Source organism: Stegodyphus dumicola, chromosome X2, assembly GCF_044657685.1.
Source record: "Stegodyphus dumicola isolate Sdum_Otavi_A_Nest chromosome X2, ASM4465768v1".
Taxonomy (NCBI): Eukaryota; Metazoa; Arthropoda; class Arachnida; order Araneae; family Eresidae; genus Stegodyphus; species Stegodyphus dumicola.
In genome coordinates, this window is record NC_140781.1 from 40,295,866 (window position 1) to 40,313,154 (window position 17,289).

At 31.2% G+C, this 17,289-nt stretch overlaps 1 protein-coding gene across 4 annotated transcripts in view; it reads left to right on the plus strand.

Annotated features, from left to right (window-relative positions):
- sl (small wing phospholipase C gamma 1) overlaps nt 1-17,289 on the plus strand; it is a 326,005-nt gene that overhangs the window by 178,969 nt on the left and 129,747 nt on the right. For all 4 annotated transcript variants that reach the window (XM_085809362.1, XM_085809364.1, XM_085809363.1 and 1 more), the window contains exons 20-21: nt 8,337-8,531; nt 17,102-17,168. In XM_085809362.1, the coding sequence (XP_085665488.1) occupies nt 8,337-8,531; nt 17,102-17,168 (262 nt within the window). The remainder of the gene's footprint in view (nt 1-8,336; nt 8,532-17,101; nt 17,169-17,289) is intronic.

A 17,289-nucleotide genomic window follows, 5' to 3' on the forward strand; every position in this document is an offset into this window, starting at 1 on the left:
TATGCTGCTGTGATGTTTGCTGCCCATTGTATCAATACTAGCTTTGGCACTGGTGTTATTGGAGGGTTAGCATTCTTCCAACGTAAATAATAAGTGGAGCCCCAATGTTGCCATGTCTAGATGTCTTACTAAATTTAAACTGGTGATTTGAAATCTGGAATTGCCAAAGTTGTGACAATTTCTGATCTCAGACTTTATACTGTATCATGATGTAAATATTTTATATAGCTGGGTAGGCGTAGATTCATCAAGGCTATCAAGGAAAGATTCAGATATTCTCTCCTGTGCTGCTTAACTATTTCTGGAGGTGATAACTGATCAGCAGCCCTTGTCCCTAAAGTATTTCAAGCCATGTTGAGTTTTTGTCTGGGGGGAGGCATACTAATCAATCCATTCGAAGGATTTCTTTGTTGAAAAAGAAAATTATCTGCTAGCCAAGCACAATGTGGACTTGAATTTTCTTCCATGAGAACGACTTCATTTCTAATTGCATTCAGCGAGAGAGGATCTGCAAAAGTTTGAAGATCTCAGTGATCCATTTCTGATAATAAATGAATCAATATGCATGGCCATTAATGTAGATATTGGCTCAGACCATCATTCTGCATGTTTTATTCTAGAGTGACTTATTAAAAGGCTACCACAAATTGGTTATTTTCAACATAATTAAAACTGCAGAGTTGCCAGTACATTATTTGCACCAAAAAAAAAAAGTGATTTGGGGCATCTAAAAGCACTTGTTTTTTTTCTCTAGATTGCATATAGAAGAAAATCGAAGTCATTCAATCAGTGAGAAATTATGGCACGCTTCTGCTTTGAGAGCATATGTGTCCAAAAACTTTGTGTTCCAGTTCTTGCATTGAAGGCCACTGCTTGTCATCTGGTATATATTAGCCAATGAGCACAAAGCAAGATTTAAGTTGTTATTCCATTTATCTTGTTGCTGAGCGGTGTGATACTTTCGAGAAACAGTTTAAAAAATTATGATCTTTTGCTCTAGTGATGTCTACAAAAAAGATACAATACTCATGTTACTTTGCAAGAATCGTACACAGATGACTTTCTTTCCATTATTTCCTCAATTAAATGATGTGTACCATTTGTCATTGCTCTTTTTCGATTTTGCACAGTGGAAGGATCAATGTTCTCAAACATGTGCATATACAAAAACACAAGGACAACATGTGTTCTGTTGAAGAAAGCGAAAAATTAAATTTTTCTGTGGAAACAAAGGAAAAAAAAAATTATTAAAGTAGAATGCCTGTTCTCTATCTTTTTACTGGAGCGCAACCTGCAGTGCAGTTGCTAAGAAATACTCAAGCGCAAGGCCCAAAACATCTGTGGCTTTTAAAGAAATGGGTATGAAAAATAAATCTTCAGTTACTGTTTGTATTAAAACAGTTCTAGTATGTCTCTCTATGAATGGAAACTATAATACCAATTTGAAACTATCTAATTGTTGTTTCCTTTCCTTCAGAAATTGAGTGTAGTTTTCTTTCTATCCCTGTTTTTAGGACATTCGATAGTCTTTAATATAGCACAGCTAATTATTAAAACTGTAAAAGAAAGTGCAATTCTTTTGGATAATTGCTTAGTACTTGGTGTTGATAATTCACCATAATGGTAGGCTTGAAGACGTGTTGCAGACATCTTGAAAAAGGAAATGCAGATTTGCAAATTATGATATGGGCCTGTCACGTCTTAAATTTAGTAGCTCAAAAAGGGGCAGCTTCTTTATCAATAAGTGTGGATGAACACACTGTTGATATTTATTATTATCTTGGAAGGAGTTCTAAAAGGAAGGGAAAATTGAAACAATTTCAACAGCTTTATAGTACTGAAATAAAAAAAGAAATTTGAAACATTTTATAACTTGCATTTTGTACACGTTGGCTATCTTTAAAAAAATGTTTATCTAGAATCCTTGACCAATTGAACCCACTTTTTTTACTTTTTAAAGCAGTAAATCTGTCTTAAGAGTTAAGATACAAGGCGCTATTGAAAGTTATAAGAGCCTAAATTAAAGTGAGACTTCCCCTTTTTTTTAATTGAATATTTAAATTCCTTGTGCATCACGTAGTATTACACAAGGCTTACAGAAGTAAGTAAAATACCAAACAAATAAAACAACACAAAATGAAATGGACCAAAAATTCACAGATGACATGTAAGAGATAAATATGCAGAAGAAAGAGAATACCATTTTATTTTGGAGAAACACTTGAAGAGGGGGGGATATTTGATGTTCACAGAAATGAGTTCTTTTTATCCATCCGTAAGCTTTGAACAATAAATAGAATAACAAATGTTCAACATTTTGTGCTCTCCCTAGTCTGCAGGAACACAGGTCTGTATTAGTTAACCCAAATCTCTTCAGATATGAGTTGAAATTACCATGTCCATTTAGAAATTTAGTAATTTAAAAATTGGAAAAAAAAAAAAGTTTATTATTCAATGGAATGGAAGGAAAAATAATTTAGTCAAAGAGGCAGTAGTAGAATTTCTGTATAATTCGTTCCACTGGAGTATTGTGTCATCCCTACTTTTTTCTTGAAGAATGACTTGGGCAGAATCATTGGAATATTAATATGAAGATTGTAGCTTGTTTTGCCAACCAGTCAGCCCTTTCACTGTTACTTCCACTGTTAAAAATAGGTTTGAGAAAAATAAACTAATTTCTGCACAAGTGCACAATTTAATTGGCAGTTCTCAGAATATATGCATAAAGGTGATACAGATTTTTCTCAAAATAATAATTTAAAAAAAGGCTCAACAAAGGAAACGTTTTCGGATTACTGTAAGTTTATATTGTGAATATCAAATATTTATGTTTTATCTTCAGACTATAACAACGTATTTTGCTTTTGTGTACAATTCATTTTGCAATCATTTTACAAAGCAGAATTCCATTAATTCTTGTTTTGCAATGGAGGATTTATGATCTGTTCAAAGATATTTTATCAGAGTTTGTAAAACCAATCTTTGTTTTGTCTTCTAATTCTATATATGATGTGATTTATGGTGAAAGAGAAAAATCAGAATAAAGTAGTAGTAGAGCTTTCAGAGGAAGACAAAAATAAATTATATTTCCACGTTAGAAGCTACTTCTACTGCATAAATTTTCAATCAACGATGAAGTGATTTTGTATGCTGAAGTTGCAGATGTTTCTGCTCTAGCATATGGATCTTTTTCTGATATATTTTTTGAATAGATTTCCAGTTTTACTTCATTTAGTCATGAAAGGCAATGATATAGATGTTGCATGTTGCAGTTGGTAAATTGTAGTTAAAATTTTGCAGTTTACAATTTGAAAACTTGGGTGAAGTTATAAAACTATCTAGGATTGACACCCAGTATAGTTTAATTAGAAAACCGAAAGGTGCTGATGGAATTTCAGTATACTGATCTGTCTAGAATAATGTTGGTGATCCTGACAATTTCTCATAGTAATGCAGAGTGTGAGAGGAGTTTTCAGTGTTGCTGCAAAAACAAGGACTAAATTTAGATCTAGTATTAGTAATGGCACATCAGAAAAGCTTTTATTAGCAAAGGCAAGTCTACATTGCAAGTTCTATGAGCAAAATTATAAAGTTTCTTTCCTTAATGAAAGCAAAATCTGTCACTGTTCATAGCATTTGTATGAAAACTGATTAAAGTATTTTTTGGTTAGAAGATGCAAATTATAAAAATGTTTTTGACATGTAAGTATTTTTGTACTGTTTGCAATTAATTAGAACTGAATTTTTAGACATTAATTAGTAACTATTTAAAGTTAATTCATTATTAAAAATGTATTTTTATCATTTAAAATATCTTTTTGCCGCTGAGAAAAATCTCCTGACTTTTTAATGATGAAGGTTGGCAAGTATAAAACTGTAATTGAATGATATTAAAAAGCATATTTTTAAATGTAAATTGATATGATAATTAATAATCACATGTAATATAAATTGCAATTTTATTAATTACTAGCATAAAGACGATAACCTAGTTTGACAGGTTTTTGGCATTAGTAAGTTGTGAAGTCAGTTTAATGTATTAAATATAAACTTACCGACACATGTATATTATTATGTGCTCACACACACAAGAAACTATTTTTAGTTGCATTTTTTATAGAAATACTAATAAACTGTCAGTGCACATGTAATTATAGGAATAAGATTATATCTGCAATCTGCATTATATCAAAACATTTTAGCATAGTGTGTCTTTATTACTGCCATTTGCATTCAATGTTTTAAATAAAAAAAACAAGTTTTCCTGCCTTTTCATACCTTTAATCATTTTTTAGTTTTTGTGTACAATTTCATAAGTACAAAACGTTCTTCCAGTTCCTGCTGATGAAGCTGTTGTTGCGCTTAATATTTCAATGACATCCAGTTCTTTTCCTTTTGGTATTCTTTCACAAGATTTTCTGATTTCCATCACGGAAGTGTTGCCACTGACTCAGCTGCTTCGTTTTCAAAAAGGTTTTTACAGAAAGGTGAAACAAATTATAAATTTTAATGTAATGCTGAACAAACCAAGTGTCTGCATATTTTTCTTTTACTCATTTGAATAATGCCCGCAGCATTTTACGTACTAGTAAAGCTTCAGCTTTATATTTTAATGATAAAATACATGCTAAAAATATGTTTGATAGTGCTTTTTCATATCTTAGTTTAATTTTTTTTTTTTTTTTTTTTTTTGTGTGTGTGTGTTATTTTATAAAGATCTTTTGAGATCTTACCAAACTTTAATGGCTTCAGCAATGCTGCAATTATTTTTCTGAATTTTCTCCAGAGTGACTGAAACTTCAAGCAAAGTAAGAGATCTATCTATATTTTGTTTGACTATCATGTTAAGAGATTTTGATTGAAAATTCTTTTTTATTATGTTTCGGTTCTCTTTCATAATTTAAATAAAAATTGGATTGTTCATTATATAGCTTTAAAGGGAGCTATGTACTGTTCCAATGTATTTCACAAAGTATATTTAAACCAGTTCCATTGTATTCATTAAATATTGCCTGGGAAAATTGGATATTTGGAAATATTTTATGATTTGAATAGCATGCTTAGTATCATTTGTTCTTTTTTAACGATTAGCTAATAATGAAGCATTCTTCGCTAACATTTGCCATATTTGCTGCATCATCTGTTACAAAATAATAAATTTTATGGTCAACAGTTTGGCAACACCATACTGAACTCACAGTGTCTCATAATTCTTTTGATTGTATGTATATTTATTTATTACTGTGCTCTTCAAAACTGATACAGACGAAACATTGTTACTTTTAGAAATATGATAAAGTAGTTTGTACAAAACATCATTTAACATAAATTATTCTGTTTCCAGTAGATTAATTTCAAAGTATTGAATTTTAAATCAAATTTATGAAATTTAAAATGATGGAAAAGTGATGTCCTTTGTTTTCTTCAAATCTGCCTTTTATGAAGTATATAGTCATCTCTGACATTAAAGCACATCTCATTTCCTCATTTCATAAAATTAACTAAATTGTTAACCAAGGTCTCATGGAATTACATGCCACTCTTCTGAAAATGCACTTTTTATACCCTGAAGATCTGAGCAGGCATTTGGTGCAATGCAGTTTGGCAGCCTAGGGCTTCCAACCCATGCTTAATTCTCTTCAAATCTGGTGAGTAAACTAGCCGATTTATTAGAGTCAAATATTTTGTTTTTTAGTTTTCTGACAGCACAGATACTTGATATGAACAAGCAATTTGTCCATTAACAAAAGTCTGGACCACCAGCATTCTTAGCATCCATCCTTACTTGGGATTCCAAGTTGTCATCCATATATATACTTGTGACTGGTTACAGAATATCCATAAAAAATATACCATTTAATGCAGTCATTTTTTGATGATTCTACCCCAAACCATGAATCCACTTCTTTGGTTAACAGATCTTTTATGATCAAGAGATGGCAAGTTCCATGTTCCCTGCTGCCTCCAGATCAGAATACATTTATAACCACAGTTGAAGCTATATCTGAATTCAATACTGAACATTACATCAGAGCAAAGATCTTGTCCAGGTGGCAAGAATTCTGGGAATGCCAAACTCTGAACAAATTAAAGCAGGTAAAACCCAATTTGGGGTACTTGGAGTCGCAAGGGAATCGGAAGTAGGATGTACTACTGACTCGCCTACGAATTGGTCATTCATTGCAGACTGACACATCAGTATTTCTCGAAAGGAGATAATGAGCCTATTTGTGGCACTAGCAACATTCCCGTTTTAGTCAATCACATTTTAACCTGCTGTCCTGCTTTTAGTCAGAAATGTGAATTTTAATTTAGCTCTACAAATGTTATCTTAACAGATTTCATTGGAAGAAACCCTCACATCAACCTCATAAGATTTTTAAGACATCTCCATCTTTTTAAGACAGAGGGGATTGTGTGAGTAAACTTCTTTCTGTTCTTGCACTGGAAATAATTCCTTAAAGAGAATTAATCTGGAACATTCCAGACATCCAGAGGTATGTGACAAGAGCAGAGCTGTGTGAACCATTAAGTAAAATAAGATCATGCTTAAGGCCATCGAGGAAAGGAGGCAACACAGACAAGTGCTTAGGGATTCAAGAAAGGGGACACTATAAAAACCTGCATTTGCCATTGCCCATTTTGCCATGGAATGTACGGTGCAGCTAAACCAAGACTGAGAAAGGAGGAATTGATGTAAGTGTATACAGGGGCTCTGCTGCTTAAGGCCTCTGAAAGTTTTAATCTGGCCCTAGACAAGAGTTCGTCATACAGTACCAAAACAGGACTTTGACTGCAGTTTCCTGGCAGTCGATATCAAAAGTGCTTTGCATATGATGAACATTTTAAAAGAAAATCAAATGTTTTTCGTGATTTATGGAAGAATTTTATTTGGGAACACATTCACCAAACTTCATCATACCATGTATTACCTGCATAATATTAGGCTGTTGAACAGTCAGAGCATGTTAGTGGTCTTGTTTTTGGCATTCTATAGCACGTTCTTTTTCTTATCTCTGCTTCTATGAAGGAGAAAACTTGAGTTAAATTTTAATTTTCTTTTCATTAAATTTTAATTCTGTAAAAATTTCCTTCATTGGAAACTGCAGCTGAGTGCTCAAAAGGCTATTCGTCACTTTTTTTAAGGTTATAGCGTAACTAATGATTCAGTGAAGCCTCATTTTTAAAGTTAAATGTAGGAATTTGAAAATTTTTCTTAAATGAGCTTAATAAAATGTGTTCCTCTTTGTCAAGGAAAATGAGTTATATTTTGCAACTGGATATTGAATGGTAGGAAGCACCTCTTGTGCAGACCATTTACATATAAGTTTTCAACAAAACTCATTTGTTATCAAGTTATGCATCTGAATGATGACTTAATTTTTACTTATCCTCTTCACTTATCTCAGGTTATGTTACTTCTGATCTATGGCTGATTTGTTAAATACACAAACAGTCATACATCCTTCAAGCCTTATTCCTGACAATTGAATGGGTTTGCTGAAGTATGCTTTTGTGGTTATTCTCATATGATCAATTCCCTTAAATATTCTTTCACTAAAACATACCCTCTTATAGGGTGATAACGCAAGTATGCTTATCCATAACCAAATTATAGAATGTTATTCAGACTTCATGCTATGATTACTATTGTGTACATGTTTCCTTTTCAGTCATTCACTCTATGCTCTTTATACACATAAACTTTGTTTAACAGTTGATTTGCTGTGCCTTCAGAATCTGGGGAAAAAATAGAAGTTGATGATATTTAAGTTTGTAAATAGGGTGATGGTTGTGAAATAAATGCAAGTGTAAGAAATGCAATGAGGTAGGTATTGTCATAGCAGACTTTTTCTCAAGAAACTTTGTAACTTAAAATAAATAGAAGTGCTTAAAAACAGATTAGCAATTCAGCCATTTGATTAAAGGATAAAGTAAAGCTAACAGTTAAGATTTATTTGTTTCAAGGAATGGAAACTTTAACTTTTGCTTTGTGTTGTAGAAGAGATAACCATTTGTAGTCTAATTTAGGATTTTAACAAATTCTTTTAAAATTCTGTATTGATGTTTTAAATGTTGATGAGCATATAAGCTACATTGCAAAAGTTTATTTCAAGATTTAAACTGTGTGTTACTTAAATAGTAAGCATATTAAGTACTGTTTTTTTAAGAATTAGATCGGGAATTATACCATGTAAGTACTACTACTTAATAGTAAGTAAACATTTTTAACAGTAAATTCGTGTATTAATTTAAATGGTGCTGTTATACCAGTTCATTTTATTAAAATGTATGTATTGTTAAATATGTAATAGTAAATAAATTATTCTTTTTAGATAACAGTAAAAGCTTTGTATGATTATCGTGCACAACGGGAAGACGAATTGTCTTTCTGTAAACACGCCATCATTACAAATGTTGTGAAAGAAATCGGTGGCTGGTGGAAAGGTGACTATGGAGGGAAAAAGCAACACTGGCTGCCGTCAAATTACGTTAAAGAGATTGAACCACAAGAAAACAGTGATGAAAATGTAAGTTTAGTTAATTGTTAATGTTATTTGCATTACAGAATTTTTAATAGACTGATACAAGGTTTTATTATTATTATACAATGTACACTGTGCAAAAAAAGGGGGGGCAGTTCTATATATCTTGTTTACTGGGACAATTCGCAAAATTCAGATTGCATTTTTCATGTCTTGAAAGCGTGACTTAGGATATATAATAGATTTATATATAGCATTGTTCTAATACAGGTATTTTGACACAAAATCGGACTTTTTCTGAAATAACATAGCAATTTTTTTCCATATTTCAATTGTATGACTCAAATTATGCCAAACTACCAAGTTTTGTAAAAATCGCACGAATAGTTTTTAAAAAATTGGCTCTCAAAATTTTAGCTCCTCAATGTTAATTGAGTTTGGCATATATTTATTAATCTCTCTTTTTTTTAATTAAACTTATTTGATTCTTCCTTACACATTTCGAAATTCAGGTTCATTCTAAGTAAAATTCACCCATTTTTTTATGATTTATTTTAAAAATTTGCATTTTAAAATAATTTTTATAAATTTTTACCATCATCTTAAAGTAGATGTATTTCTAAGCATACCTGAAAAAGATTACAGTTTTTTAATCAAAATTTCTAGATATATATGCGAATTTATATATTGGCGCATTTTGAAATTTGGCATATTTGTTGAAAGCGATAAAACATCAAATGTGGTTTAGACACTTTGCTGAAATTTTTGAAAGTAAGAATGAAGTAACTTTTTCCCCGCTCATGCATAATGTAAAAAGGTAGGAACAAGGTGCCTTTTTTTCTGCTTTTTTCTCTAGTGGAAGGGATGGGAAAATTGGTTGCCATATATTAAGAAGTTTGCCAAGTGAATAATTTGTGGCACAAACTGTAAAAATTCCGCCAAGATAAATTTTTGAATTTCTCCGTAAATTTTGCACCAAATTTTACAAAATTTAATATCTAGGCGTAATTTGAGTCGTAGAATCGATATATGAAAAAAAAATTGGTATGTTATTTCAGTAAAAGTCAGATTTTATGTCAAAATACCTATGTTAGAACAATTCTATGTATAAATCTAATATATATCCTAAGTCATGCTTTCGAGACATGAGAAAAGCAGTTTCAATTTTGTCAATCAGCCCAGTAGAACGAGAGATATAGAACTGAACCTTTTTTTTTTTTTTTTTTTTTTTTTTTTGCACAGTGTACTTGTAGAGACATTAGTTATTATTTTTTTTTTTTTTAAGCAGACAAGATGAAAAATTAGCAATGCCTTCACCGGGAATCGAACCGCGGACCTCTCAATTATGCGCTGAGCGTGCAGACCACCACACGATGAAGGCGGGAGAAATGCCATATATACTTCCCCTTTTAAAGAGTGACTGGGGTTTTTAAGGGACCCAATCGTCAAATCCTGGGTGTGGAGAATCATCATCCACCACCCTTTTTAGTTCAGGTGTCACTGTAGAGACATTAAGATTTTTTTGGAACCATTGCCGTGAATCGAACCACGGACCTCTTAATTACGCGCTGAGCGTGTAGACCACCACACCATGAAGACATGCGAAGAAGGCAGGAGAAATACCTTATATACTTATTATACAATGCACTTGCTGTATCTACAATATATTGTACATACAGTAAGTGCCTGGCAATCCAGCATTCAAGTAACCAGAATATTTTAAAATTTTAGAAAAATTTAGTAAATGAGAGATTTATAGAGCTCATAATACTATCAGCACTATATATTGTCAGCAAACACTGTGGTTTAGTGCCAGTAATACCATGATGTCACAACTTAGTCATAAGAAATTAATTTTGGTTTAATATAAACCTGATTAATTCTTGATAAGCCACTTTAATTTTTGTAAAGAAGAATATAATTTCTATTTTCCCTTCACATTAAAAAAAATATGAATAATTTGGACAGTAGGAAGCGGAGTATTTTCGAAGTTACAGGAACCAATCATTAAAAAAAAGTAAATACATTGTAATGTATTTCTTCCGCCTTCTTCGCATGCCTTCGTGCTGTAGTGGTTCTGCACGCTGGGCCAGTATTCCAGAGGTCTGTGGTTTGATTCCCGGCGAAGGCAATTGCTAATTTTTCATCTCTCCGGCTTCCAAAAAAATCCTAATGTCTCTACAGTGGCGTCCGAACTAAAAGGGTTGTGGATGATGACTCTCCACACCCAGAATTTGGCGACTGGGTCTACAGTGGCGCCCGAACTAAAAGGGTTGTGGATGATGACTCTCCACACCCAGGATTTGGCGACTGGGGTCCCCTAAAAACTCCAGTCACCCTTTAAAAAGGAGGAGTGTATAAGGTATTTCTCCCACTTTTTTGGTGTGCCATCATGTTGTAGTGGTTCTTCAAGCTGGGCCGGTATTCCAGAGGTCCGTGGTTCGATTCCCGGCGAAGGCGATTGCTAATTTTTCATCTCGCCGGCTTCAAAAAAAATCGTAATGTCTCTACAACATAAATAAAAACCATAATAACCCTTTGAGAATGGGTAAGAAATAATGATGTAACATGAAAAATTATGAACAGTGATTTAAGTTTTAAATGCACTATGTCCGTAATTTGTTTCTCTTTGTTATCAATCTAAATAAAAGGTGATCTATTATTTAAAACTTCTGCCAGAATGATAGGCAACATCTCTGCCAATTTTCATGTTCAGTGGAATTTCATAATCAGATCAAACGTTTCACTTTCATGCTTAAGGCCTATGAAAAAGATCAGCTTTTATATCTGAAATTCATTTTTTTTTTCACAAAATCTAGTATAATTTTAAAGTAGGCTTTTGATATTCAAGTTGGTAACAAATAAGATTTTGTAATTTTAGAGCAAAAATTGTTCAAATTCATTAGGGGTTCGGAAATTCCGTTTCTTATATGCTGAACTATCTGCAATTTTCACACATCTGGAATGAAACATTTCTCAAGCTTTCTGGATAGTGAAGTGTTTACTCTACATTTTTCATTTCACTAAATATGGATTTTTAAAATTTTTGAAATTCTTTATATTTTTTAAATTATTGTGTAGGAACTTTGGAAAAGTGAATTGCTTATTTACTTCGCAAGCGAGATCAGTAGTATAATGCACACTACTATTAATTATATTACAGTGTATGAAGTTATGTAAGAAACCTTTTTAAAGGAATTTTGATCTACCAGTTAGTTTTGATAAAAGAGTGTAAAGAAAATTGGTTATTTCATAATTATGGATTAAATTATATAACTTCTTTTAAGTTGGCATGTGTGATTTATTTCATGAATCTTAGTTTTTTCTGCAAGAGTTTGTAATTTCTGCTTCCAGCATCTTGCTCAATGTGTGTTTAAAAATATTTTATAGTTTAAATGTAGAAGTATATACACAAAAATATCCGCAAAAGTTTTTAATCAGCTTTTATTTTCACAATCATTGCTTATAGACATATATTTCCAGTTACAGAAGTGCTTTAAATAATGCAAATATTCATGTTTTGGCTCCCCCCCTTTAAAGAAATCAAGTTTGTGAAAATTATGAAGTCTTAACTTTTTATATGTTCCTTTGGTCTGTATGCTTATATTAAGGAAAATTTTATACTCATAAAATATAAAATGAAAATATATACAAGAAGAGATATTTGAAATTAAAATCCAAATTCATATTGAACGTACACAAATTGAAGGGTGAAATGTTTACATTTCTACATAACCAACAATAAAATATCAGTTCAGAAAAAAGTTTCTGATGATACGAGATCAAGTGATAAGTGTTTATATACAGATTATTGTGAAAGGTATTGATCAGTATGAATTTTTTCAAATGAAGATCTTATTCTTGCATTCTTATAGAATTCATATTCTGGAAAACAGTGGCAGGCTTCAGTGTTACCATGTAATGAACTTATAATATTATCTCTATTAATTAAGCATGAAAAATGTTTGTAGTTCATGGATTTTTTTGTATGAATACCGGCTAATGATTCTTAAGTAATAAAACCTCATGAAAATATCAACAATTTATTTTTAGACTAAAAACTTATGAATTACGTGTGTGACCATATGAAACAAAATTATAAAGACATTAGTAATTCACAAAAGAATATCTTTGAATGGCATTGGGGGGCAATTAACCTCAAATTATTTTGATTTCTTTATTAACCTCTCCTTAATGCAAACTGAAAATGTTGCAGTGTTTGGAATTAAATAGCTCAGCGAATTTTTACTATATGGGTGTCAAACATTTTGTATTGTGTTTTATATAATAAATATAAAATTTTTTCTGAATGAAGTATCAGAACCAGAGAAATGTATGAAAAGTTAGATTTTGTGAATTTTACAAAAGTGATTTCTTTAAAGATGGCAAAATGTGAATCTTTTTTTTAAAAAATTATTATCTAAAACATTTTTGTAATGAGAAGTATATTTCTATGATCAAATGATTCCAAAATAAAGGCTGGGCAAAGACTTTTAATAGACATGTTGTGCAGAATAACTTAATAAGCTGGATAGTGTTTGGTTTTGTATCTGTTAAGATTTTCTATTATTTCATTGTGATTCCTTGTGAAATATGTATTATTTCTATAATGCTATAAGTTCTTCCATGTGTTCTTTTTATGCAGTTTTTAAATATTGTTTTATTTGTATTAATTTTCTTGATTAATTTACTATTCAAAAGGTTTTTCTGGATCATAATGGTAAATTGAAAAGCATATCCAGATAATTTCTGAAGGAAAATTAGATGAATATTTTTTCTTTCGTGGTGTTAAAGCATTTTTAAACACTAAATAAAACTAGATAAGATAAGTAAAGTTTGATTAGATAAGGTTATGTGTTACCTACAAATTAACACATAATTTTTGTTTAGCATACGACTCAAGTATATAGACAAGCATTTTGCAACCACATTATAGTTTTTCCAAACAAGAATAATAATACAAGCGTTTGATGGTATTTATCTATGTCAAGAGTTCTGTTATATGTAATCTTTAAATATATTTGCTTTCACAGAAACTTGACTCGGTTATGTACAGTAGAAGACCAAAAATTCACACACTTCCAGACCTGAGGTTGTGCAGATTTTAAAAATCCAAAGATTTCAGGTTGTAAATAGAAAATTCATTAAACTAAAAAAAATGGAAGAAAGTAAAAATAGAAATTTATAATTCCTTTCTGATCTTTTCAGGGATACATATATTAAGTATAGTGTAATTATTTTTGCAGATGGAAAAGAATAAAAATCATATAAAAAGTGTTTTTTAACATTTTTCAAACACACATATTCTGAAAAAATTTTTTTAAAACTTTATGATGATCTAGTTTGAGTAGTCCCAAATTATAGACAGATTGCTCTCCTCTGCTTTGCCATAACCCAATAGGGTCAAATCTAATCTCTTGAATTATTTAGAATCATTACTTCCTGCTTATTTACACAGCTTTTTGTTCTAAATTCATCATTTCCATGTAATTTGCATGAAAATAAGAACCATATTGACAACCTGCCATTCTTATTTGATGAAAAAGTACCATATTTCGTTCTGGTGATCATAAAAGTTAAAAATTCTGGCATTTTTTCGTTTATTAAGCAGCACTTATAACCAAAACATAAATGTTGCCATCAAATGTAGCCTGAAATTTATCCCACTCTGATTCACCTATTCAAGATCATTTTTAGGAAATTTAAGCATATTTTCCAGGAAATATGCTTTTTACACAAAATGGGCAAGTGTAATACATATTTCATATTCAACTGAAAAACATTTCAAAATAATGTAAGTATTAAATCATTTGCTGAAGGTGCAGTAGTGCTATGTGGTTTTGGTATATAATGAATTTGGACATTTGATGTTTTCTGCTTATCTCATATATTTGACTTCTTAAAAGAATTTTGTTTCTACCCTTTGCATAAATCTTCATTATAAGTTTCACTGTAAATTTAGTTTATACATGGGTAGTTCAAGTATTAAGGAAATTGACTTAATTCATATTGGCATATGTTTTTCCCATAACAACATGGCAGTTCAAGTGTTATTTTATTTTTAAAAGTTAGAATTTGTTGTTATGTGTTATGTCATTACTTCTATTGAATAGTTTACTGAGAAGAATAATGTATTAATTGTATTATTTACAAGCTGAATATGAAGAAGAAAATGTAACATAAAAGTACCATAATTGTTAAGAAATGCTATTTTATATGTGCCATACCATGAAAATGAAATTTTTACTGCTTCTGCATCAAATTTTCAGATTACACTTAAATTTTATGTTTTTAGTTTATTTTCATGCTTAATGTGTGGCCATTGAAGGTCTTCAGAGGCATTTAAATGCTGAAAAAATATTTCATATTAATAACAGTCACAGTCTATGAGATACAGGCAAAAATGAATGAATGCAGTGGATTAATTTTCTTTTCTTGTTTTTGAGGAGGGTCAATTTCTATACATACATTCTAACATAATGTATTTGTAGCGATCACATGTCTCAATGAAGCTTTGGTAGTTGGTTGCTCGTGTCATCATTTATTGACGTCAGTAAGAAGTGCTGCATCGCATGACCAGGACCTGAACCTGGTTCAGTTTCTTGCAAATAGAATTCTTTACTGCTAGCCCAAAAGAGCTCGATTGCACTAGTTTCAAAAATTCCAACTCTTTCAAACTTGCGAGCATTGAGATGTTCTCGAGATCGCTACACACTCCTTGCCCAAGCATCTATGATGTGATATGCAGGAAACCCCGTTTTTGTTGGCTATGTGATGCCGTTAGGTACTGGGGTGGAGTGTATGATGTAGTTCGTTATTGTATCCTCAGTGGAGGGAGAACTCTGTAGTTCTCCTGGTCACCAATGTAGTGACCATTTGTTTTAGTGAAGCATCAGTTGTTGCTTGCACGTGTCACTATCTATTGGTGCCGGTAAGAGGTGCTGCATTGCATGACAGGGACCCGAACCTGGGTCGGTTTGTTACGAGCAGAATTCTTTACCACTAGCCAAAAAGAGCTTCGTTGCACTAGTTTCAAGAATTCCAACTCTTTCAAATTTGCGAGTGTTAAAAGGTTCGTAAAATCGCTACATATTTATAACCTATTTAAAAAAAGGAAGGCTTGAAATTGGATCAGATTCTTTCCTTGGAGATTCTAAGTGATGGCAATGTTTATTATTTATACTGACTCGTTTACTATGCTGAAAGCTCTAGAATTTTTTTAGATGCTCAGAATATATTAATTGATGAATGTCGGAGTATCAATTTGAAGTCATGGGTAAAAGATTCTTAACTGCTTGTTTCCTTGACAAATAAGGATAATAGGAAATGAACTGGCAGACATAACAGCAAAATATGCTGAGGAATTATCATATTGGCTTGTCACATATGGAGATGCAGGAATGGTCATCAGGCAGAGAATCTGGGTTAAATTGCAATTATTCTTGAATGGTCAGTTTCTCAATAAGTCGAGAAGCATGAGTATTAGGAAGCCACTAGAAATCGGAAGGAGGAAGCAATATTAACTCATCTTAGAATTGGTCATTCTCAAATCACTTACAATTACTGTGATGTGGCATTATTGGTGCATTATTTTTTATTTGAATGTCCATATTTAGCAGATTGGATTGAAATATTTTAGAGGCTGTGACTTACCTCTTGGCTATTTAATCATGAAATTGGTGGTTTCTAATTTATTTCAGTTCCTAAAACTGATTTGGTTTTATTTCTTAATTTGGCTTTAAAAGAATTTCTTCGTGTTTAAATATGCGTTTTAATGTCATGTTTTGTTTCTCCGTAGAATTAATTTTCTGAGTTTTATCTACTTTTTAATTTCAAAGTCTATTTTTGTGTTAAACTTTATCTAACTTATGTGTGAGGTATCATAACTAGTGAGGTTGTGCACTAGAAAGAAAAAAAAAAAAAAAAAAAAAAAAATCCACACTTTCCTTAAGGGAAAAAAAATTCAGAGAGCTTAGTTCAGACAGTGGTGCTTATGGCTCTGAAATATTACAGTTAATAATTTAAATTGTAAGGGGTTGGAAATTATTGAATTTTTTTTTCAGCTGTTCTTAAGAAGGTTACACCTTTCAAAATTTTGTCATATGCGCTTCAGTTTTGTTTTGTAACAAAAATGAGATTAATTTGTGTCATTGTTACTGTTCATTTCTTACATTTTTGTAAATATTGGTAACAATAATTCTCTTAAATTCAAACTCATCATTCTGACTGAAAGAACTATAAATGGGAGATGTATATATTTAGTAAATATTTCTTTTCTAGTAAGAGCTCAAACTTTTGAATGCCTAAGGTTACAAAACTTTCAACTATTTCTGTTTGGGGGGGGGATTGGAAATTAAAAAATATATATGTATATATGCATGCATGTATGTATTAATTTATCTAATAATCTCAGTGTTGTGTTTCCCACAAAATAATTTATAGTCTTAGCATCTTATGGAATTTCTATGTTACAAAGACTGTTAAATATCATCACTTACTTACCATTTATTCCATTCAGTTTTATTTAAAAATTTAAACTGGATCTATATGTACAACTCTTTAAAATGCATTAGTTTATTAAGGTGTCATTAATTCATAAATGTTTCTTTATCTAGTCTGGTGAGGCTATGCCCCTAGGAAGTCTTCAAAAGGGATGCATTGATATTGTAAACTGTACTGTTGGTGAGAAAAATTCAAATTATCTATTTAAGAAAAGTGTTTAATAAAAGAAATTCTAGAAACCTATATTTTAAATAATAAGTTTCATCAACCTTAGTTTTATCTATAGTTAAAAATCTGATTA